General features: G+C 46.9%; 1 protein-coding gene across 1 annotated transcript; it reads right to left on the bottom strand.

Annotated features, from left to right (window-relative positions):
* Positions 1-10,723: 10,723 nt before the first annotated feature.
* Positions 10,724-24,404, bottom strand: LOC139050197 (uncharacterized). The gene is made up of 3 exons (XM_070526403.1): positions 23,735-24,404; positions 22,504-23,285; positions 10,724-10,804 (listed from the first exon to the last, which is right to left on the bottom strand). The coding sequence occupies exons 1-3, from the start codon at positions 24,402-24,404 to the stop codon at positions 10,724-10,726; spliced, it is 1,533 nt and encodes a 510-aa protein (XP_070382504.1).
* Between the last annotated feature and the right edge of the window lie 425 nt (positions 24,405-24,829).

Raw genomic sequence — 24,829 nt, 5'->3', positions numbered from 1 at the left:
TTGGGTGAGGGAACAAACGCGAGTTAATGACACCTTAGTTGAAATCAAGAAAAAGAAATGGGCATGGGCAGGACATGTAATGAGGAGGGAAGATAACCGATGGGCATTAAGGGTTAAGGACTGGATTCCAAGAGAAGGGAAGCGTAGCAGGGGGCGGCCTGAAGTTAGGTGGGTGGATGAGATTAAGAAGTTTGCAGGGACGACGTGGTCACAATTAGTATATGACCGGGGTTGTTGGAGAAGTATGGGAGAGGCATTTGCCCTGTCGTGGGCGTAACCAGGCTGATGATGATGATGACATACAAAACACGTTTCTAAAAAGAAATTTTGCGCTCGTGGCCCCTGCGAAATTCTTATTTCGGCGATATGCAACCACGTCATTTGTTTCCCGTTTCTTTTCTACCTTTGCTTCAGTCATACAAGAGGGCCATGGTAAATCTCGACCGAGAATTTAGCTCCTTGAAAATCGTGTCCTAGCCTTTGAATTGCTCATTCCACGCAAAAACATTCTTTATCCGAGGTGCTAAACGCCTCTTTTCGCGGTGTAAATTTTTGACTGAGGTACCGCACAGGCAGGGTGTGCTCCACGGCTTTCGTTAATTTGGGGAAGGACGACACGTTCACCACGGTTGTTGGCGTCACACCAGAAAATGCATTACCTGCAGAAGTCTGGTGAAACAAGTCCAGGCCGTGAACACAAACCTTCCGTCTCGAGCTATCCATATTTTCCGAATAAGGTCCGCTAATCTTCAAGTTTCGTGTGACTAACGCACCAGCATTGGCTTTCTCTTGTCCACCATGGACCCGCACTAATGCAAAAACAAACCCATGATGCGTAAATTACGCACCTAAAATTTTACGAGGATTCGAGTTTAATTTTCATTTCTCCCATGCACGCTGTAATCGAAACTAAAACGCTGCTGTCTGATGAATACACGTGTGAGACGCGCACCAACGCTTGGCTTCTCTGTGTCCGAGCATGACACACCTCAAAGAGCCAGTACTAACACTTTCCAAATTGTGCGATTGACAGCGGCTCCGCTAAGAAACGCGTATTTCTGCCAAAGAAATCTAGCGAACACTTGCGAAAAATTACCTGCTACTCACGCGCGCTCTACGGGTTTAAAACAACTAACCTTGTCTTGGCGGTGCTAGCCTATAAAAATATGAATCCTATCTGCTAAACAAGGGAACGACATATTGTAAAGCAAAGTTCCCAAACTTTGCTCGCGCGAAAATTGTGTCCTTAAAGCGCACTCCAGACTCGCGCTGTCTGAAAACATTTGTCAAACTTGACAACCGGGGATTACAAAAGGTACGCAGAATTCCTTCCCCTTGCTGAAGAGGACCGATACCTTTTTTTGTTTTGTCCACCTACCTTTCTGGCATTGCTCTCGGAATGCACTGCTTGGTATGACCACGTCGCGTCGCCTGACCGCCGCGTTCTCCCCAATCAGACAGGCAACACCTCGAAAAGAACTAAACGAGAGGAGACTTGTTTGCCCCTTGGCTCTTGTCCTCCTCCGGGCCGAATGTCACTTTTTTTGAACCTCGTCTGATGATAGGTATGTGCTCTGACTCGAAACTTTTCAAACAACAAACGCGCCTTTCCAAAATATTCTTGGTGCTCCCCATAGGGTTTAGTGGCTTTAAATTTACTCGCCCGCATACCTTGTTCTGCCGCAAATCTGAGTTTTCGGCATCGCGTTCTCTTCACAATATTTCTGGTTCTCAGTTCAGAGTGCCTTTCTATTCTTTCTGTTGACGGCTCCTCGGCCGGACGAACTTCTTGAATTTCTGTCAGGGAAATTAGAAAATTTTCATCCTACCACTTAACTGTGCCTTTCCACCTAGCTGTTTCATACTCTTTCTTCTTACTTAGTTCACCGTAGTTCAGCGCCTGTCTCTCTTCCTGAATTTCGGAAGAGGGAAATTGGAAAGATTTCCTCTCCCGGTTGAACTACGTGTCGCGACTTAGCCGTTTCCTCCTTCCCTGCACTGTGTTCCGCGTTGCAACACAGCGCCTGCTCCCCTTTCTGAATTTTGGTCTATGAAATCGGTTCCTCCCCAAATTCTTCTGTGGAGAGCTTGTATTTAGTGAACAAACCAACCTTCAGTAAACCGTGTTTGTCTGCCTCGGCCTGGCTCAGTCGGACTACGACCTGCGCGACCACTCCGGGCCTCAACTCAAACAACCACTCTGGCCATGTGTCCATGTGAAATGATCGCTTCTCACAAATCCGTTCGAAATTAATCAGGTAGAGACTGCTGTTTTCTGCTGGCCTTCGTTCCTTTTCAAGCTGAATATGTTCCCTTTGTTTCTCTTTTCTCTCGCGCTCCTTGCTTTCCGCTCTTTTTTTTTCTCCTCGCGTTCCTTTATTTCACATTTTTTTTCCGCTCATTCCTCCCTCTCGCGATATATATTTTCCCAGGCCTCTGGGAGCTCGTCCTCATTGAAACACACTTCGTCGATCACAGTACTAATTTCTGGCTTCCTTAACCTATGGGTAATCTCGATACCTAGATCGGCTGCCAAGAGCAACAGCTCCTCTTTCTTTAACACTGTAATATCCTTGCTTTTCAAGAGCCGACCACAACTTCCCCTGTATTGACCAAACACCCGGTGGCGATCAACTACAGCTAACTCTTCATTTTATTTATTTATTTATTTATTTATTTATTTATTTATTTATTTATTTATTTATTTATTTATGATTAACCTCAGCGCCGAAGTCATTGAAGAGGGGAGTGGGTTGCAGCAGATAAGAAAAGGAACAAATATAAGCAGTTAGAACGTTTAAGTACAAAGGCTTCTGATTATACAATTTTAGCTAGGGTTAACAGCTTCATGATAAATTGGAAGGAAGCTAGGAGAGTAAAGCGGTAAATACTAAAGTTCTTAGATTGCAACCATAAGGTAAACAAAAATGCTTCAATTACGCAATGTTAGCCAGAACTGCTCGAAATTTTTGGTTATCCTAAATGAATAGGACTTCATCAGGAAGATGGCTCCATCCGTGGGTGAGCGTAGAAAAATGACTGCCAAGAAGTTTTAGTGGGACATGATAAATTGGCGGACACTAGCCACATTCTGACGAGTGCACCTTATCTCAAAATATCAAGCGTCATTCCCGACGACCACCCGCCCGCCCGGTTAAGCCTAACACCAGAACCAGCACCCGCAATCTCATCGGCAGGAACACCCTCGCGCCGCGTGCCGCGTGAGCACGAGCACACGAGCGCTCGCCCACACCGCGGCGTAGAGCCCCTACGATGAGCCGAGAGGCAGGTGCTGCAAGCGAAATGTCAATGAACAAGAAAGAAGATGAAGTAAATGCAATGCAAACAGACTGGAGAAAACACCGGGGAAGATACCTGGAACTATGACGCAGAAAGCGGCCGAACAATCGAAGCGGAAAGCACCTGGATCACGAGAAACAAGAAAGCGAAGAAGGAAACCTCGAATTCAAAGTCGCCGGCAAAAAAAACCAACCGATTAGCAAACGTTCAATCCAACACTTTCACAGCAACAACGCAGACCAAGGATGCCGCCCCTGCCACATGACGACTTTAAGATCGTCTACTGCCCGCAAGCAGGCCTTGACCTCGCCGAATGGAATACCGTCGCAGTCATGCACGCCATCGGTAAAGTGAGAGGACTATCGCAGCAGGACTTCCATGACAAAGTACGCTAATCGTACAGATAGTCAGATAATCGAATATTTAATTATCGCAAGCACGGCCGACAAGGAAGACGCCAGGATGCTGGTCAGCCTCAACAGAATACAGCTCGGAAGCACTTACCACAACGTCAAAGGCAACATACAAACCCCGGACGACGTCTCCCGAGGCGTCATCAATGGCCTCATACCAGGAAAAAGCACCGCAGAACTCATGGCAGGAATCCGAGCATTGGCACAATACACCGTTCTTCACGCCCGAATGATGGGTCAGTCGACCGCGGCAGTCATATTCTTCGAAGGACCACACGTTCCCTCCTACATCATCTTCCATAGCGTAGACTTCCACTGCAGACCATATCGCAAGTCAGTGCAGTACTGCCGCACCTGTGGCAACACGGGACACCACCACGACGTCTGTCACCAACCGATCCCAGATTTTTGCTACAAATGCGGCAAGACTGGACTACCACAAGAACATGACTGCAAACCAACCTGCAAGCTCTGCAGAGAAGCGCACGAAACTGCAAGTACAGAGTGCGATGAGAGGCTGAAGCCAAGCTCTCCACCCTACAACATGCGGAAACAGCACCTTAACAGACTGCAAGAAAGTGACAACCACTGGAGCTCCAGCAGTGAAGACTTCCCAGTGCTGGGCACCTCGGCCACCAGCTCGAGCAGAGTCAGTGCGAGCAGTTACCCCAGACGCAGCAGCTCCAACCAATACGGCGAAGTGCTTCGCACTCACGTTCCCACTCTCCCTCCCGCTCAGTCGACAGCGCGAGCTACGCCCACGTGGTATCAAAAATCAAATAAAAAAAATCCGTTTACTGAAACGGCTAATCAGAAATACATATGAATCATCTGGGCCCTTAGCCTTCTCGGCTAGACTTGGGCCCATGCAGGAAGTGCGAAAAAATAATTATTGCGAGACAACTCAGTATTTTACACAGGATTCATGTAACAGCAGTTATACGACAGTTATACACAAAGGCAGGCGAAATGCTCAAGAAATTATACAATAGTACGGAGGACAACATAAAAAATAAAAAAGTAAAAAAAAAATAAAAATAAAAGGAAGAATGCATCAAAGAGAAAACACAGACTTACAGAGGAGTCTAATATTGCTGGCTTCGGAAAAATTTTTTTATATTGGCGATTGAGAATTGACCTACTTTTAAGTTAGCAGGCAGCTGGTTCCAAATTTTAGCAGTGGCATAGGCGATAGTTCTTTTACCATACACATTATTAACAGCTGGAAGGTTAAATCGACAATTGAAAAAATTTCTAGTTGGACGGGATGGATATACAAAAACAGATGATGATAGTGGGATGTTATGGTTTAGTATATGTATAACCACACAAGCTAGTTTGAAATCCCGCATTGCAAAGAAAGGTGTAATGTCTAAGTGACGAAATAGCGGAGCGGATCTATCTGTGTGTTTACTATGTGTTACTATTCGAAGTGCTCTTTTTTGTAAAATTACTATTTGATTTAAGTACGTGTTATACGTAAGTCCCCAGGACTCTACGCAGTAGGTCATATTGTTTTGAAAAAGGCAATAATACAAAATTTTTAATGTGCGAAGCGGGAAGAACTTTCTAGCTTTTATTAGGATAAATCAAGCCCGTCTCAATTTGCTGCTTACTCGAATTATGTGAGGATTAAAATTGAAAGCTGAATCTAGGGTTATACCAAGATATACCTGTTGATCGACTCGTTCGAGGGGGTTTGCGCCTATTCGTAACTCATTTAAGCTATATGAAAATTTATATGAACTAGAGAACACAATGTATTTAGTCTTTGAGGTGTGTATAGTTAATTTATTTTGTAAAAACCACTGGCACATCTGAGAAAGATCACTATTAGCGTGCCTTTCGAGCATATTAGGGTCATGACTAGAGAAGAGAAGGGCTGTGTCATCAGCATACATAATAGTTTGGGCATAATTCAAAGCATCTGGCAGATCATTTATGTACAGGGAAAAGAGTAATGGTCCCAATACCGAGCCCTGAGGCGCGCCACAAAGGATGGAATGAACACTTGATACGGATTTGTCGATTTTAACACATTGCTTGCGACCAGAAAGATAGCTTTCGAAAAACTGCTTCGCTTGACCTCTGAATCCATACCGATGTAGTTTTGATAGTAGTATATCATGGTTCACAGTGTCAAACGCCTTTTTAATATCAACAAAAATGCCAACTACATACTCTTTGTTATTTAATGCTTTGTTAATAAATTCACTTAAACATTGTACAGCCATGGAAGTAGATCTGTTTTTCCTAAAACCATGCTGGTTATCTACTAGTACGTTGTACTTATCTAGAAAATGGGTAAAACGTTTCATCAATAACTTCTCAAATACTGTGTTAAGGGCACTAAGTATTGATATTGGTCGGTAGTTCTGGATGTCATCCTTACTACCGGACTTGTATATTGGTGTGACTTGCGCTATTTTAAATGCGTCTGGATATGTGGTCATGTAGAAGGATGCATTAAATAATTTTTCTAAATGGCCACTCAGTTCCTCGATGTGCTGTTTAATGACGAGTAAGGGTATCTTATCTTTACCTGGTGTTCTTCCTGCAGTCATTGTGTTAACGGTAGAAATGATTTCATCCTGAGTAATGTCATCAAAAACAAACGAATTAAGTACAGGAGCTGGGAGCTCGGGGGCTTCGTGCATACTTAGTTGTTTCGCAAGACTTGGACCTATATTACAAAAGTATTGATTGAAGTCTTCCGCAAGGCTTTCTGTGGTTCTAGTAGGTGGGATAATTTCTGGCAATATATGATCCTTCTCTCGAAGTGTAATGACCGAGTTTATTATTTTCCACATTTTACGCGGGGCATGTTGGTTGCTTTCTATAAGAGTTGTATGATAGTGCTTTTTGGATTTTCTAAGTAAGGCCAGAGCTTTATTTCTATGTATTTTATATTGTATACGATAGTATTCATTAGCTTTGAACTGCTTGTGCTTTCTATACCATTTATCTTTAGTTTGTATAGCAGCTAAGACCTCAGTCGTTACCCAAGGACATATTGGGTCAGAATAATAAGATTTTGCGTTAACAATTGTTTCTGTAAAGCAAGATGAGATAACATTTATAAGGTGGTCGACTTCTTTGTTAATATTCTTACTGTTCTCAACATTGATCACTAGAGTGCGTATACGGTAACTTAACAGGCTGTGATCAACAGTTGTTTTCACGCGTTTCTTGATTTCTTTTTTTGAGAGGAGAACACGATGCTAGAAGAAACACTGGAAAATGGTCAGAAATATCAGCATCAATAACTCCAGAGAAAGACAGTGAGGTTTCGAAATTGCATAGGATATGGTCTATGAGCGTCGCTGTGGAGGGGGGTGACTCGAGTTGGTTGTGTTATTTGATTAAGGAACCCGTAAGACTCAATCAGGTTCACGTATGGTGCTGCATTGTCATTAAGCGTGCCGATATTATTATCTCCACATATTATTGCCGGATTATTCATAGAAGCGAGATGTTCTAGAGCAGGTTCAAAGGCATCCAGAAAAAGACTAATGTGCGAACTTGGGGAACGGTATAAAACACCTACAGTTAACTTGGAACTCAGCTCAAGGAATAAGAAATCATATGCCTCGGGAACCTGACATGTCAGTTTGGGACAATGCCTGAAAGGAATATTCTTGTGTTCATACAATGCAACTCCTCCGCCACGCGTCTTTGTTGGTCGCGAGAGATGAACTGAATTAAAATTCGGAATATTAAAGAATTCATCAGGTTTCAACCACGTTTCTGACAACGCGATTATATCATACTCAAAGGAATGGGATTTTAATAAAACCAGCAAAGAGTCAATATTTTTAGTTAAGCTTCTAATATTGCAGTGTAGTATCTTCAGATTATGCGCAGCTGAAAAAGCCGCGTTCAGATGCGACACATTACACATTTCTGGAAATGGCTTACTTAATGCAGCGGCCACAAAATCATGCAATTAAATTCAAGTCTTCCTCACAAGTGATGTGAATGACTGACCAGGTTTCAGTTTTCCGGACAAGAATTTTTCCATTGGAAACCCAGGAAAATTTCCACTGTTTTTCTTTCCTTTTCTGAGTGGTCTTGCCGAGCAAGATCTTCAGTTCCGGACATAAATGTTCATTTAGGTAAATAGGATTGTCATCTTTGAATTGCAAGATTAATGTGGAAAGTTTCTTCCTTTTTGCGAGTTGGAGGAAGTTGTCTCTGACTTTGCGAGATGTAAATCGGACAACAATGTTGGATTTTGTTTTATCTTTAGTTGATACGCGATGAACTACATCAATGTCAGATGCGGAGACTTCCGTGCCAAGTTTAGTTCCAAGTACCTGCACGGTATTTTCAAGGTTCTCATCAACAGTGAAAGGAAGACCCTTAATCTCCAAATTCATTGCTCTGCTGTATTGCTTCAAATCGATTATGTCCTTCTTTGTTGTGGTAAGTTCCTGCTTAAGGTGCAGGTTTTCTTTTATAAGCTACTCATTGTCCTCTTTCAGAGTCTTGAGATCCGCGCAGGCACTTTCTAGCTTGGTCTTAAAATCATCAAAGGAATTACTAATATACTGAGTCGCTTCCTTGATTTCGTCAAGGTCAGTCCTGATTGCATCAATTTTGTCAAACTTCAGTGACATGTCGTGAACAATTTTCGCCAATTCTTTGATGGTGGTAGCTGCTTTTGCTCCCATCATAGAGCCAGAACAGCGAGCGACTTAGAGTAGGTGATAAAAATAAAGCGTCTAAGTCACGCACCTGCAAGTAGGCGACGGGCGTTTTTAGCAGCGCTGTTCCATGCGAGCTAATCCCACTGAGTCGCCCGCTGCTCTGTGCCGAGAGGGTTCCACCACCTTGCTTTTATAGCTGCAGGACCGGCGGTGCGCAGGCGCAGTGATGGCTTCTTGTCAGTAGAGTTGAGGGGGCGTCATCCAGGCTCTCCAGGTAATCACCACGTCGATCTGCAAGTAGGCGAAGGGCGTTTTTAGCAGCGCTGTTCCATGCGAGCTAATCCCACTGAGTCGCCCGCTGCTAAGCGGCTCGAGCGAGTCGGTTGGTACGAGCAGCTTCGATGCATCGGCCGAAGTCGCAGTCATACGGGTCTTAAAAAACAAACAGCAGAACCAGCAGAGCCAACTGCTGAATCAACACAGCCAATTGCAAAGCCAGCAAAACCTCATAGACAAGCTACCCGCAGTCAACAGAAACAGCAAGAGCTCACTGACAAACTGCTCTAAAAATGCAAAGAACAACAAGAACTCACAGACAGGCTGCATCAAAAATGCCAGGAGCTCGAAAACATAAACAGACAGTCGGGAAGGACGTTGACAAAGGCAAACGTTGAAGCCATTGTAGATTCAAGGTGCCTGATATTTCAAGCAAACTTTATGAAGAACATTCACGCCATAAAAGAAAAAAATGTCCAATCAACAGTCAAAAAATCAGCCGCTACCTTCGAAAACAAGATTGCCATGTCGAACGCCAAAATAGATGGGATCGCGCCACAGCTCAAAAATTTTATGGCGCTTGTAAACAGCAACTGCATCACCTAGACACGGCTCGACAATTCGCGCCCCACGACTGGGAAGAAGGCACGGGCGAACAGCCACAGCGATTCTCGCTCGGTCTCGCCCACTCGTGATCTCCGACGCGAATTCGAATCCATCGAGGATGGTGACCCCTAACCACAAGGCAAAGAACCAGCGTTCAACTATACCCATATGGCGAGGGAACTGTCGATCATACGGCACTCGACACGCCAACCTGCAATAATTCGTCAAGCTGAATCAACCCGGCGTCATATCACTACAGGAAAGCAACGCGCAGAACGTCTGGCTGAAAGAATACGCCACATATGCACAAACTCGATACTGCCATACTGGTGAAAACACTCACAGCCCAAAAACACGGCGTAGACAACACCCAGACAGAACACACCTTAATCGAGTTGTTACCGGAACGAAAGACGCAGAAAAAGCTATTCGTGGTCAGCGTGTACAGCCCGCCTCGAGACCAGCTACCGGACTTCGATCACTTTGTACGAGAAATCAGGAAATCCATGATTGGACACTGTGAGGCCCAATTGGGGACAAACATTCGTGTACTCAAATGTTCTGACGGTTCTCTTAGGCGGAGCCTCCGAGAACCCAATTGAGGACAAAGCCGTTGGTTTCGAACACACATACAAACTTTTAATGGATCCAAAAAGGGCTTAAAATAAATGATAGAAAGAAATAGAAACAATAAAATAAACACTCAAATAGACATCACGGCGGTGAGACACATTTGGGGGCTAGTGTGAAGCTAACTAGTGTGCGAGTCCCGGCTTGCCACGATGGCAGGGACACATAACAGTCTCGATGTCGAGATGCGGCGACAAGTTGGCGCAAGGAGTTGCGCCGGTCTCACCAAAGGTCATGGTGTAAGGTGACTGACCGCGCGACCGCAGCGCGCCAGCTGTCGCTTGGAGAGGTAAAGCTGGCGGCTTGGTGGCACGAGCAGAGGGCGGCGGCGTTCTGGGCGGGCAGCTGGATGTAGAGCTCGGGCCCGTAGCCTCACTACTCTTGTCCTGCCCACGGGCACAGAAGCTCGAACGCCGGCCTCGGGCAGCAGGCGGCATGACAGACGGGTGCGGCGTTCTGGCCGGGCAGCGGGCGTAGAACTCGGACCCGTAGCCCGACTGTTCTCGTCCTGCCCACGGGTGCAGAAACTCACCGGCCTTGAGGAGCTGACGGCACGCTCCGGTAGGCGGGCGACGCACAGGAACGGGCTGGCAGGAGGCCCCAGTCGGGTGAAGTCCTGATGGCTCGGGTCCGGAACCTGACGGCCCGTCTTCAACTCCCGGTGGTTGACCTCCTCCTGGCGTCGCTTGCTGGAACTCTCTCGGCGTCTCCCCAGCGTCTCCTCTGCGTCTCCCCTGCGTCTCCTTCTGCCAGCGCACCACGCTTTTTCTTCTCGCTGGCCGATTAGGCATTCTCTGATTGGCTTTCTGACGCCCCGTGATCTTTCCTAATTGGTTTGCTTTTCTTCTTTTAGTTGTTTTTCTTGCGCCACGCGTTCACGTGCCAGACGCTCTTGGCGTTGTCGTTTTTCTCCTTCGGGTGAGGTGTCCTCTGCGGAGAGACAGTTACTGCGCTGCCCTTAATACCATACTTTCAATCTCCTTCCAGCACGGAATTTACCTCAGCGCGCGCACTCCTTGTCGTCTGCTCCTGATCATCCCCATCACCAGACCATGTCGCGCACCACACATCACAGACACCAACTCGTCATACTGTGAGACTTCAACGACTCGCACACGGCATGGGGCTATCATCTCACCACCACAAAGAAGGATGCTAGAGTGCACGATGTCGCCCAGCAACAAAGACTCACCCTTTGGAACGATCCTCTCCAGACCACGGCAGCGTCTCCAGGGACACAAACCCTGATCTTACCTTCACTGCGGACGTCCCCTAGGGAGAGTGGATCCGACTCCAGGAAACCTTGGGTAGCGATCACCATATGCTCCAATTAGATGTACCGCGCACCCGTAGAGAGACCAAGACCGGAATTTCATGGTTAACCGAATCGAAATCCTTTAGGGACAAGCTAGATTCCGGAGCGAGCATAACTGACATTGACGAGTGGCTCAAAAATGTATTAGACACCCCAGAACGTCACAGCAAGGTCATACAACTCGATGCCGATACACCTGCTGTCGACGCACACCTCTGCCATCTCTGGGAGGCCGGAAGTGGCCTCCTGTGACAAGCTACGGGGGACTCTGAGCACGAAGAGGACCTGGCACCTCCTACGCGCAATCCTGGCCACTGAACCCACCAAAACGAAACAGCAGCAAGATCTCCACAGTCGTACCCACAACCATGCCGGATCAGAACACCTTCTGCGAGAAATAAAACAGAAACTATGCGGAGAAACACCCTGTCCCGCTTCAACTCGCAGCAAAGAATACACTGGAAAACCGAATCCAGAACTCGACAGACCCTATACGCAGGCCGAAATCCACGTTGCCCTATCCAAGCTGACTAGAAATACTAGCCCTGGTAAAGACCGGATCGTTAACAAACAACTACGCATCCTACCACCACAGGCCACCGAGGCTCTCCTCCGTTACTACAACGAGTGCTGGGAGAAAGAACTGCCTGCTGTATGAAAGCACTCGGACATCACCATGATCCCCAAGCCCAACAAACCTCTCAGCTTGGACAACCTACGCCCGTTCTCCCTCACCTCGTTCGCGCGAAAGCTTTTCGAACATATCGTGCATGACCGCATTACCCAGTACCTGGAAGACAACGGCCGCCTACCAGACACCATGTTCGGCTTCAGGCAGCACCTCTCGACGCAGGACGTACTCTTACGACTAAAGGAAAGCCTTCTAGACGATCGAAGCAATTACTCCATAGTGGCAGTAGACAGCAAGGATGCATTTGACAACGTTAACTACGACGCGAACCTCAACGATCGCGCACCAGCTGCGGCACTAGGACCTTCGCATACGTCAGGAACTTTCTCATGGACCGCATGGCAACAGTCGGAATCTCGAACATCCGCAGTGCAAGCTTCCTACTTCCAAACAAAGGCACCCCACAAGGGTCGATCATTTCTCTGCTACTCTTTAACGCAGCTATGATCAAGCTACCCCCCCCCCCTCCTCGAGACCATATCAGATCTGCGTCACGCGATGTATGCAGATGACATCACGCTCTGACCAGAGCTACGAACGCTGGAAGGCAAGAAAGTAGCTTAGAAGAAGCCATAGACACCAATGAAAGCCATATCCGAAACTGCGGACTCCGCTGCTCCACAGAGAAGTCTGAACAACTCGTCTTGAAAGGAAAACGAGAGGCCGGCCACATAAATACGAAAAGCCCGCCCCCAGCGTCAACCTCAACGGGACAACAATCCCGAAAGTCGACACCAAGCGAATACTTAGACTCCGCATCCACAAAGACAGTTTGGGAGCTGCCAGCCTACCGAGACTAGAACACACCCTTTTGCAACTCACACGCCCCGTCAAGAGGATCTCAAGCCAAAGAAGCGGGCTCAAGGAGTAAGACACGCTAAACATAATACAAGCGCTGCTCACCAGCCGCATCACAAACGGCACGCCGTACCTGCCTTTGAAGAACGCCGAAATAGAAAAGCTCAACATCATGATAAGGAATGCAAAGTCGTGCTGGTACTCCCCGTCATGGCCTCTACTTTCTGTCTCCTTAAGATGGGCGCCCACAATACGTGGCAAGAGCTCGCTGAAGCGCACAAGAACAGCCAACTGGAACGACTCAAGCTCACGCCCACAGGGAGATCAGTACTCAGACACCTGAACTCCAGCATACGGACAAGAAAGAGCAAATCCCACCGGACGTTCGAGAGTGCATTTGAATCGCACGTGTGCCGCGCATCATGCATACCATATATCACAAGAGTAGAAGACAGGCTAGAGCCGAGGCCATCAAACGAAGTTTCAAGCATGACCCGAATGCCCGCTACACCGACGCGGCCAAGTACCCGCATCGAAACGCGTACGCTCTCAGCGTCGTAGACTCCCGAGGCTACGATCTAGCATCGGCAACCATGAAGGCACGGAACCCGGAAACGGCTAAAGAAGCGGCAATCGCTCTCGCGACCACCACATGCACCAATGCACCGGTTAGATTCACCGACTCTCAGGCCGCCTGTAGAAAGTTTATGAGGGGTCGGATTTCGGCGGATGCACTCAAGATACTAAAGAGACGAAGCACTCCGCTCCCGTACCCCTGCGCAACGTAGGTACCCGGACACGAGGGACTACATGGGAACGAAGCGGCTCACGCCGCTGCCCCCGAGCACGTCAACCAGAGAAAAGGTGCAGGCCGTGCCCACCAACTATATTGCAACATTACAGGCTCGAGCGTCGAGTGTACCCTCCACCCCACCCTAAACTCGGCAGAGCAGAAATCCTGATGGTTAGACGCCTGCAAAGTAATACGTACACTCAGGGAACGATAATGCATCGCCTCTACCCGACTATCCACGGCTACCTCTGCCCACTCTGCAATGTACCCGACAATCTGGTGCGCTTGCTCCTGGAATGCCCGTGGCAGCGAGGTAGCGAAATGCCACCAGAAATGGACACAAAACGAGCACAGAAAGCAAACCACCTATCCGAAACGTGGGAGGCCACGCTAACCCTCGGGGACTTGGAAGACTAACAACTTATCGCCAGGGCCAAGAGGGCAGTCGAAGCCAGAGGGTTCCTGGACTAAGGAGCCTTCCCACCTTAGGGTGATACCGGGCCTCGCTTGGGCCACTGTTTCGTATAATACACGTCTCTCTCTCTCTCTCTTTCTGGGACATGATTCAAGACCAACTTCATAACGGTTGGCGATTCCAGGAGATACATATTGTGGCTGAAAAATGAAATCATTGTGCAGTATTGATCGATGGCATCATTTATGAAAAAGGACTAAACGCGCACTTTTACGGCTAGAAGGAAATGGGGTGCAAGGTTGGTTTTCATGGGAGACACGCTTGCAATTCTACTGTAATTATGTAAGATGAAACGAACTGAATTATTTCGCACGAGTTCTAAGAATTAATTAGTTTGTCAATGGAAGGACCCCAAACAGCGCATGAATTTTCAGCGGCTTTCCCGGAAAGACGGTGGTCCCGGGTTCAGGTCCTGGACTAGGACGCATTTTTCTTCAACTGCGAAGCTTTTCTCCTGAGGAATCCATATGGGTTTCCTTTGTAGCAGTTGTAGATTGGGTGGATTTCTCATTTTCGCTGTATGGATGGATGAAAGGAGGGATGTTATGAGCGCCCCTTTGGAATGGGGCCGTGGGTTGCGCGACCAAGCTCTTAAAATTATACTGCCTAATGTCCTACCTAGGTTAAAAAAGGAAGAAAAAACACTATGAACTCCCACAACCAAATTTTCTGATCCCCTTTTGCGAATTTCGCTTTTGTGCGTCTCCGTTTTTTGTCATTCTCCTATTTTTCTTCCACCAATCCTCCAATCGCCTCTTACTAATCCCTTTTTCGGACATGTTTACTTTTCCACTACTCTCACTGAACCCTAGGGCTTCAATGAGGCCAGTGGTGCCTAAATCGACCACTGGGTAGGCGTTATCACATCCTAGGGCATGGGAGCAGTGACAACGGCATGGTTCCAATACTTGCTTTTTTCACCCGTGCATGCAGTGCTGTCGAACATCGTGACGCCATCCTCGGCTGCACCCTGTGGCACGCCGATTGATCTTGGCCCGGCGGCTGAATTTCCCGGTACTTCCAACACCGACAGCTTCTGCACGTCCGGCTGTGGTTATTCGCTCGCGGAGTGGCTCCTCCAAAGCCATCCAGCGTCATCGACAATGCCATCACCACCCGCACCGGATTTAAGAAGCCGACGCGCCTGCTTTCCCTTCAGTGGGCATGGAAGCAGTGACGACGGCATGGCTCCAATACTTCGTTTTTTCACCGTGCAGGTGTGTACGCAGTATTCTTTACACGCAAAAAGGAGCGACGATCGCTATTTGTTACTGTTCCCATGCCCACGGGTTCGCTGTGATATTGCTTGTGATTGTTTTTCAATGGTTCTCTTGCTATTGCGCTCGGGTGACATTGAGTCGAACTCGGGCCCTACAACTCGCTCCGACGTCCTTCTAGCTGTAGATAGCCTACCAGACGATCCATCTGATGAAATGAAGGTTATGTTTCAGCTTCTGAAAGGGGTACACTCTCGTGCGCTGCAAACCTCGAAAGGTCAGGCTGGAATACATGTGGACATAAAAACCTTTAAACATAGTCAAAAGAACATCGAATCAAGGTTAGCTGGCATGCACAGGAGGCTGGCTATACTCGAGGAGAAGGCCACGAAATTCGACAGCATTAGTCAAGAACTTTCATGCTTAAAGACATCAGTGGATGAGCAGCGTAATCGTAATGATTCTCTGCAGTCTCGTCTTGAGGAAGCTGAAGATAGATCACGCCGTGAGAACTTAATCTTTCGGGGTATATCAGACGCTAAGGAGTCCTGGGCAGATACCGAATCTAACCTATTGGAAGCATTGACTGAGGTCGTCGACACGCGCTCTCGTACTTTAATCCAGCGTGCACACCGCCTGGGCATTTTTTCACATGATAAGTGTCGTCCTGTCATAGCCGAATTCACCGAATCAAAAATGAAAAAAAAAATTATTTCCTTGCGTAATGAATTCAAATCAAAAGGCGTCACTATCAGTGAAGATTTCGCGCCTGCAACACGCGTGGCTCAAAAAAAACTGTTTGAATTCGGTAGCACCCACGCTGGCCCTCGCTCTTTTAAACTGCGATACAACAAGCTTTGCTTCAATAACAGATACCTTATGTATAACGCAATCACCGGTACTGTTGGCGAGGTCGTGACACGTGGCGAATATGGTGTGCAGGAGACAGTGACCGGTGACACTGCCGATGGGATTGTCACACGTGGCGAAGCCAGTGGATTACATACCGAGTCTGCATCGCAAGTTATATAATAGGGAATCGCGAGCGGCAGTGGGAAGTTGTCTCCTGTGTCTGTCCTTCATACCAACGTCAGAAGCGTTCTTAATAAACACACTAACTTATCTTCCGTCATTGACACATGTACACCTCACATTATCGCACTAACAGAAACCTGGCTCCCAAGGCATGTGTCTGATTTTGGAATCTTTCACGACGCTCATCGTTACTCATTATATCGTTCCGATAGGACGGCAAGACGTGGCGGTGGTGTTCTGCTTGCCATTTCAAAAGATATTCATTCTACATGCATTCAAATATGCAGCGAGTTGGAGCTAGTTTTCGCTTTGGTTGTCATCGATCATCTGAAAATAATCATTGGTGTATCCTACCGCCCTCCATCCTATTCGTCTATATTTACTAACGATCTCCATGATGCTATGAACTTGGTTCGCATACGCTATCCTACATCATCACTCTTTATACTCGGAGACTTTAACTTTCCAAGTATCTTGTGGACTGCTCATCCACCTCATTCATCGCCGCCCTTGCCCCAAGCTAAAGAATTCTTAGATCTATGTACATTGTTTTCGCTAACACAGTTGGTAACGCAAGCCACTAGGACTGTAACAAGTACTGCAAATACTCTAGATTTAATCCTAACCACAAATCTAGAGCTAGCTACAAATCCAGCATATCTGCCAGGTATCAGTGATCATCTTCTGCTCAATTTCGTTATTAGTACGCCACGTCGTAAAACGAATAAAATAAAGAAAAACATCCTAGATTACAAACGGGCTAACTTTGCCGCTATTAATACTGAACTATCTACATTTATTGATCATTTTCTTTTCCATTTCGATACCCACTCTGTCGAAGAAAATCGGCTGCTGTTCAAAACGAAGATACACCAACTATCAGACAAATATATTCCTAAGCGCGTCATTATCTCTAGCCCTCAAGCACCCTGGTACATTTCATACATCAGGCGACTATCTAACAAAAAGAAATGTTTGTTCCGTTTCGCCAAACTTTCACCTTCTATTGAGCGATGGTCGACAAACAAGACTGCTTTCGACACATACGTAAGAACCCTGAAACTTGCAAAAAACAATTTCTTGTCTTCTACTTCACCATCTATTTTGAACATAAATGTAAAAATGTTCTGACGCATTATACACCCTGCACACGACGCTTTAATTACATTGCAAGATACCTCCGGCATCATATTCCCAAATAATCGTTGTGCTACCACACTGAATAGAACATTCACTGAAAGCTTTTCCTCAAGCATGGCAGTTGATCTTCCAGTTATGCCACATCACAGATTTTCCATTGTCACCAATAACTATTGATGCTCCTGGCATTGCTAAATTAATCGAGTCTTTGAAACACGATTGATCTCCGGGGTGTGGTGAAATTAGTTGTAAATTCCTAAAAAGTACTTGCGCTTATAGTTCAATTATACTAACAAAACTGTTCCAGCAGTCGCTCGATTCATCAAGCCTCCCTAACGACTGGAAAATCGGGAAGGTGGTCCCACTTCACAAATCCGGTAATAAGCACGTGCCTCAAAATTACCGTCCCATTTCACTCACTAGCACGCGCTGCAAATTAGTAGAACATATAATTTTTAAACACATCGCCACCTTTCTTGATGATAACTCTGCTTTTTCTTCTGCGCAACATAGTTTCCGTCAAACATACTCCTGCGACACACAGTTACTGTCATTCACTGATAAATTGCATTGCATTATTGACCAGTCATCTTGCGCCGATTGCATCTTTTTAGATTTCGCGAATGCTTTTGACAAAGTGTGCCATTAATTGTTGCTTTATAAATAAGTCATCTTATTCTTGATCCACATGTCTTTAGATGGATTCAATCTTTCCTTCTCCAGCGCTGGCGGTTTCTTTTCACTAATGGCACAACCTCGCCGCTTACTAACGTGCTATCTGGTGTACCACAAGGATCCGTCCTCGGACCCCTTCTATATTTAATTTATATTAATGGCCTTCCGTCCACCCTATCCACACAGTCGCCTTTTTTGCTGACGACTGTGTAATTTTCCGTGAAATACGTAACCTCAACGACATTAATATTCTCCAGACCGATCTTAATTTGGTCACTAACTGGTGTAAAACTTGGAAAATGGAATTAAATATTAACAAATGTAAGTTCATGCGTGTTTCTCGCTGCTCTAGCACTCCCCCTTCTTCTTATTGTCTTAATGACATTCCTCTAGATTAAGTCGCATCATATAAATATCTAGGCGTGCATAATGACGGAACTTAACATGGAATGCCCATACTGAATACGTTACCAATAACGCTAGTCGCATGTTAGGGTATTTACGTCGAAACTTCTCTGCTGCTCCTTCGTCCTTCAAACTCCTACTTTATAAATCGCTGATACGACCTAAACTTGAATACGCATCATCTATATGGGACCCTGGGCATGAAAATCTTATATCTTTTCTAGAACATATAAAAAATAACTCCGTTCGCTTCATTTTTTCAAATTACAACCGTACTGCAAGTATCACAGCCATGAAAACTAACCTTTCGCTCCCATCTTTAAAATCTCGTCGGAAAATCAGTCGCCTCACTATATTCCACAAGTTATATCATCACGTCACGATACATGGCGATTTTATTTCACCACCGGAATACATCTCCCATCGCACTGATCATCGGCACAACGTTGGCATCCAAAAGTGCAAAACTAAAGCTTGTTTTCAGTCATACCTTCCCCAGACATCTGTCGAATTGAACCGCCTCCCTCCCGATATTGCAGCCATTGAGGATAATCAACGATTTCGTGATGCACTAACAACCTTTGTTTGTTTTGGAAAATGTTGAAATTATGTTCTAACAAAATTCACTGTATTGTATTTATTGTCTTTGTAACCTATATTACCCACTCCCCTCTGTAATGCCTTTGCCCTGAGGATATAATAAATGAATGAATAAATAAATAAACAAATAAATAAATATATAAATAAATAAATAAATAAATAATAAAACATGCTCCGTAGTTTCCCTAGCTTTACCGCAGCAAGTGCATGCTTCTTCTTCCTTATATCTCGCTTTATAGGTACGTATTCTAAGGAACTCTGATCTCGCTTCGGAAACTAATGATGAGGAAATTATGGCAGGTCAAAAAAGAACCGACTGCTTCGTTTGAGGTGAACAAAACAACTAAACTTTATTTCGATAGGGATGCCCGTCGCCGAGCGAGTTCGGAGGAGTACAGGGTTGCCCGCGGACGAAAAGAATGAGGCTAAAGTTGGCAGTTTCTTCATACTACCCCCGGAATGAGCTTCAGGTCATTCATCCGTGTATTCCATGGGGTACAACAGTTGAATCGGTCTTCTCAATGTGGTTCCATTAGGCATGCGCACCATGCAAGCTCTGATTCTTCCATCTCCTCCAAGAAGAACTTCTGACACTTGTCCAGTTTTCCAGAGTTGCCTTGGTAGATACTGTTCATGGAACAAAACGAGCGTTCCTTTCTTCAGTGCGCTTGACGAACTTGGAACAGCGAAATGTGCTGACCGGAGACTCGTCAGATACTCCTTTTGCCAGCGACACCAAAATTGGTCGACCATCCTTTGTCGGTAGTGCCAGCGACGAGTGAGTTGACCAGGGGGCTGAGCCACCTCTGTAGCGGAACCACTGTCAGGAAGAGTGGTCAGTCGCTTTCCCACTAGAAAGTGCGATGGTGCTAGAGGTTCGGGTTCGCTCGCCTCCGTGTAGACGTAGGTCAAGGGTCTAGAGTTGATGACAGCTTCGATTTCCGTTAGGATTGTTGTGAGCTCCTCGAAGTTGCAGTAGCTGTTTCCCAAGACCTTCTTCAACGATGTTTTCACGGACCGAACCATTCTTTCCCAGAATCCTCCCCACCAAGCAGCTTTCTCAGCTATAAATTTCCAGCGGATCTGGTGGCTAGTGAAGAAGTTGTGAATTTCTTCTCCTCTTATTATTGTCCATAGTCGCTTTAGATCCTTAGAAGCGCGCTCGAATGTCCTGGCGTTGTCAGAAAAGATCACTCGACAAACTCCTCTTCTCGAGATAAATCTTCGGAACGCCATCAGGAAGTTTAAGGTGGACATGTCGGTCACCAATTCAAGGTGTACTGCCCTGGTCACTGCACATGTGAAAATAACGATGTAAGACTTCCGGTTATTTCCTTGATCCTTTGTGTTCAGTGGGCCAGCAAAATCTACACCGGTAACATCAAAGGGTGGAGCTTGTGTCACCCTCTCACGAGGCAGAGGAGCGACTGGCTCAGTAGCCGCTCGGCTGTTGAAACGGTTGCAAGTCACACATTTCTTAAGCACCTTTTTCACCATTTGCCTTCCCCGCACGACCCAGTACATTTCCCTCAGTTCGGTAAGAGTCTCCAGTGCGCCTGCATTCAGGAGACGGCGGTGGGTTGCGCTTATCGTTAGCTCTGTGAAGGGATGTCTTGACGGTAGGATAATAGGATGCTTCACGTTGTAGGACAAATCGGCTGCACCAAGCCTTCCTCCCACTCTCAGCACTCCATCGTAGTCGTAGATAACGCTGAGATCACGTATCGGGGAATCGCTTGGCATGCGTGTCGAGCGGCGAAGACACTGGAGTTGATCTTGGAAGGCCTCGAAGTGTACTTGAAGAATCAAACAAGTACGCGCCTTTTGAACTTCCTCGGTCGTAATAGGTCCCTCGTATTTTTGGCCGGAGTGCTTGGCGTTGTGGAAAAATCGCAAAAACCCAGGCTGTCACTCGAACCAGTCTAGAGAGGGAGCTATATTTCTGCAGAGGCAAGACAGACTCCTTTACAGTCACGTTGTGAACGCGAAGGATTCTTCTTTCCTCCTCTGCGATGATCATGTCAGCGGTGCCTTCATGCCTTAGCCAGCAAGTAGATGGCTTCGAAAGCCAAGCAGGTCCATTCCACCAAAGTGAGCTCGACTTGAGTACCTGAGGTGTGACTCCCCTTGTCAAAAGGTCGGCGGGATTTTCAATCCCAGAACAGTGATTCCAGATGTCTGGATCCGATCGCTGCTGAATTTCCAACACTCTGTTGGCGATTCCATTGTTGTGCGGGACCTCGCACCCAATGCAGCGCAATAGCTGAATCAGTCCACAGATACAATTTGGCTATTGGAAGGCTCAGTGACCGCTCCAAATATTCCCTCAGTCGAGCACCTATCACCATGCCCATCAATTCCAGTCTTGGAAGAGAAATTCTTTTAATTGGCGCTACACGGGACTTTGAGAGGACCACAGTAACCTTTGCTTCCTAGACCCCGGATATGCGCAAATATACAACTGCTCCGTAAGCTTTGGGGCTGGCATCTGTGAAGACATGTACTTCATTCCAGCTATCGTTGGGTAAACTACCATATCGTCTTGGCACCGTTATGTCCGTTAAATGGTTTAGCTGGGTGTGCCACTGCGTCCAAGCTGCTTTGACTTCTTCAGGCAGAGGGGCGTCCCACTCAATACCCAATTCCCACAGTGTTTGAAACATCAACTTGGTTGTAACTGTGACCGGAGAAATGAGACCAAGTGGGTCATATATACGAGCCGATGCTTGAAGAATGAATCGTTTTGTGTTGCTGTTTCGGTCTAGGAAATCTAAGATGGCCTCCATGGAAAATGCTAGGTGATCTCTGTCCTTATACCATACAAGTCCGAGGACCCGTGAGACACTTGTTGTTGGACATTCCACGTAGCCAAGGGAGCATCCGGTTCCTTCGTCGTTGAACAGCTGTTGCAGCTTCTTGGAATTAGAGTTACACTTACGCAGTGTCATGCTTGCTCGATTCATGACATCTAGTGCCCCTCGGTAGAAATCTGTAGCCTCCTCCACTGTGTTCGCTCCTGTTATGAGGTCGTCCACGTAAAGGCTCTCGCCGATGGTTTTTCTTATTTGTGGATAATCTCCTGTCGTGGACAGATGGTGCCGCACGGTGGCTGCGAGGAGGAATGAACTAGTTGTCACGCCAAAAGGGACATGAGTCATTCTCCAGACCTCAATAGGAGGCTCTGGGTCTTCCTTCGTTGGAAGATGTGCATACCAGAGAAATCGGAGGGCATCGCGATCCGCTGGTTGCACAGAAAATTGCAGAAATGCCTTTTCAATATCTGCACTTAATCCAATACGATGAATTCTGAAGTTCAGCAAAACTTTAAGTAAATCTGGATTCAAGTTCGGTCCTGGTTCTAGGGCTTCGTTCAGAGATATACAACCTGCATCGTGAGAAGATGCGTCAAAGACGACTCTAATCTTGGTCGAAAGGCTGTCAGGTCCAAAAACTGCACGATGAGGCATGTAGTATAATCTGCTTACATCGTTGTTGCTTTCTTTCGATGGAAGTCGTTCTGCGAACCCTTGATCCAGGTACTGACGGATAGCCTCGTCATACTTGATCAGTGTCGACTCATCTTTCATTAACTTCTTTGTAAGGTTAGTCAAGCGCTTCTTTGCAACAGCTTTGTTGTCGGCGAGTTGCATGTTCAAGGGTTTCCAGGGCAGTGCCTCCTCATAGCGCTTGTCCATTTTTTCTACCGATGTCGAAAATGTGCTCATGACTTCTTCGCTTTCTTCGTTCGTTTGGGCACAAGAGTCGATAATTCCAATGCTCTCAAGTTCCCAGAACGATTTGAGCTCCTTGGACAAGCTGGTGGTGTCGGCGAACACTCCGGCACGCAGCACTGCCACGATTGAGCAGTAGGCAGCTGAGCTACTGCAGGGAATCGCTCCTTGCAGAGTCCAGCCAAATTCGGTCTTTACAGCAACTAGTGCGCCTTGCAGCTTCTTTTCTTCGCCACACACCAAAGTCCAGTAATAGTCAGCACCGATAAGAATGTCGATCCCGCTTCCCATCAAATGGGCTGGCGCAACTGTCACGTCTGCCAGTTCATCCATGTCCGCTTGCACCTCTTTTAGGATGTCCTCAGGAACATGAAGCCGATCAGAGCAGATGTCCGGTATTTCCAGAGCTTCGATAGAGTGCTCTTTACGGTCGTATTGACTTCTTAGCCAAATCTTTACTCTTCTGCGCTTCTCTTTGATAATGTTTTCTGCTCCTCCGAATGGGTAGATTGTGATGGCCTCTTCACCTACAACCTCTAGTTGCAGTTCACGTGAAAGTCTTTTAGTGACAAAGCTTCGTTGGCAACCTCCGTCAAAGAGTAGACGGGTGAGCGCTCTTCTTCGTCCCTCTGCCCATACTTGAGCGGTTTGGAGCAGCACAGTTGGTACCTTTTCAGATTTCTTTTCTGTCCGAGAATGCAACTCTGTGGCTTTATTCTCGGGTGGCTTCCATGTCGGGTCACACATCTGAGTCAGATGTCTTCTGCCACATTCCTTGCATTTTATTCTTTTGTTGCGGCATTCCCTTGAAGTGTGCCCTTTTATGCAGCATCGGAAGCACCGGCCAGCTGCAATGAGCCTTTTCTTCTTTTCATCCAATGAGATCTTCGCCTGACAATTGTGAGTCGCATGATCTTTTGCAGAACAGAATGCACATGGATCGGACTGCTTCGAAGCACCCGCAGAAAAAGGAGAAGCTGCTGACCCTCTTTGAGGTTTGCTGTTTTCTTTGTCTTGATGTTTTGATTCTCTGGCTGCGAGATTACGAGGTTGCAGTGCCTTTTCCGGCTCTCTACTTCTGTTTTAAGAAAAGCTTGCAAACTCTTGATGCTGATCGCGTCATCTTTGCTTGCAGCAGAAAGTCCCTTATGGTATCCGACAACAAGATCGGTTGGCAGCATTCGCAGGAGTGCGGAGGAGAGTAGGGCGCCGTAACTGTCTGTCTTGACTCCGAGCGCCGTGAGACCAGCGATATTGCGTTGCAGGTGGTCATAGGGTCGACGTAGGCCGATGTGCTCCTTTTCGTTTTGTACCGGTGGCAATTCGAGTAACTGAGTCAGATGTTCTTGAATCAGCACGTCTCGTCGACCGAAGCGCTCTTTCAAAAGTTCGATGACAGTGGTGTAATTTGCCCCAGTCACTTGAATGCCGGCAATGGCCGCTGCGGCTTTTCCCGAAAGCACAGATCGCAAGTACAGAAACTTATCTGCGTTGGAGAGGCCGTCGTTTCCGTGCACCGCTTGCTCGAACTGCTCCCAGAAGGACTGCCACTCCGTGGCGGCGCCGCTAAATCGTTGTAACTCGAGCTTCGGCAGTTTCACTTTGCACTTTGCCCCCGCGGGAGGGCCGTCGGTCTGCGCCCGCGTCGCCGCCATTTCTGCTTGTCTTGTTAGCAGGTCTTTTTCTGCTTCTTGGCGGAGTTTTGCCATGTGTGCGACGATACGGCCGTTGTATTCTATGCTCCGCACATAATTTTGCTCTGAGTCTTGGTCTTGTACTATGGGCTCGATGGCGGCATCCACCTCGTTTAGCTGTATTTGGAGGGCGCTAAGCCTCGCAGACAATACATTAAGAGCTCCTTCGTCTGCATGACTCTCCAAGAATAAGTCCGCTTCAGAAATCAGTTTAGTGACTTGAGCTCTCAATGCACTTCTTTTCAGTTTGAGCCGTTCAATCGTGGCATCAATGTTTAGAGTTCGCTTACCGCCATGGGGCTTGAGTCGTGGTGTCGGTTTCAGTTGGGTGTGGCGTCGTTAGGCCTTGTTCTTGAAGGCGCGCCTCGTCGACCGTTTTCTGCCCG

Source organism: Dermacentor albipictus, chromosome 9, assembly GCF_038994185.2.
Source record: "Dermacentor albipictus isolate Rhodes 1998 colony chromosome 9, USDA_Dalb.pri_finalv2, whole genome shotgun sequence".
Taxonomy (NCBI): domain Eukaryota; kingdom Metazoa; phylum Arthropoda; class Arachnida; order Ixodida; family Ixodidae; genus Dermacentor; species Dermacentor albipictus.
This window is presented reverse-complemented; position numbering and strand designations above follow the sequence as displayed.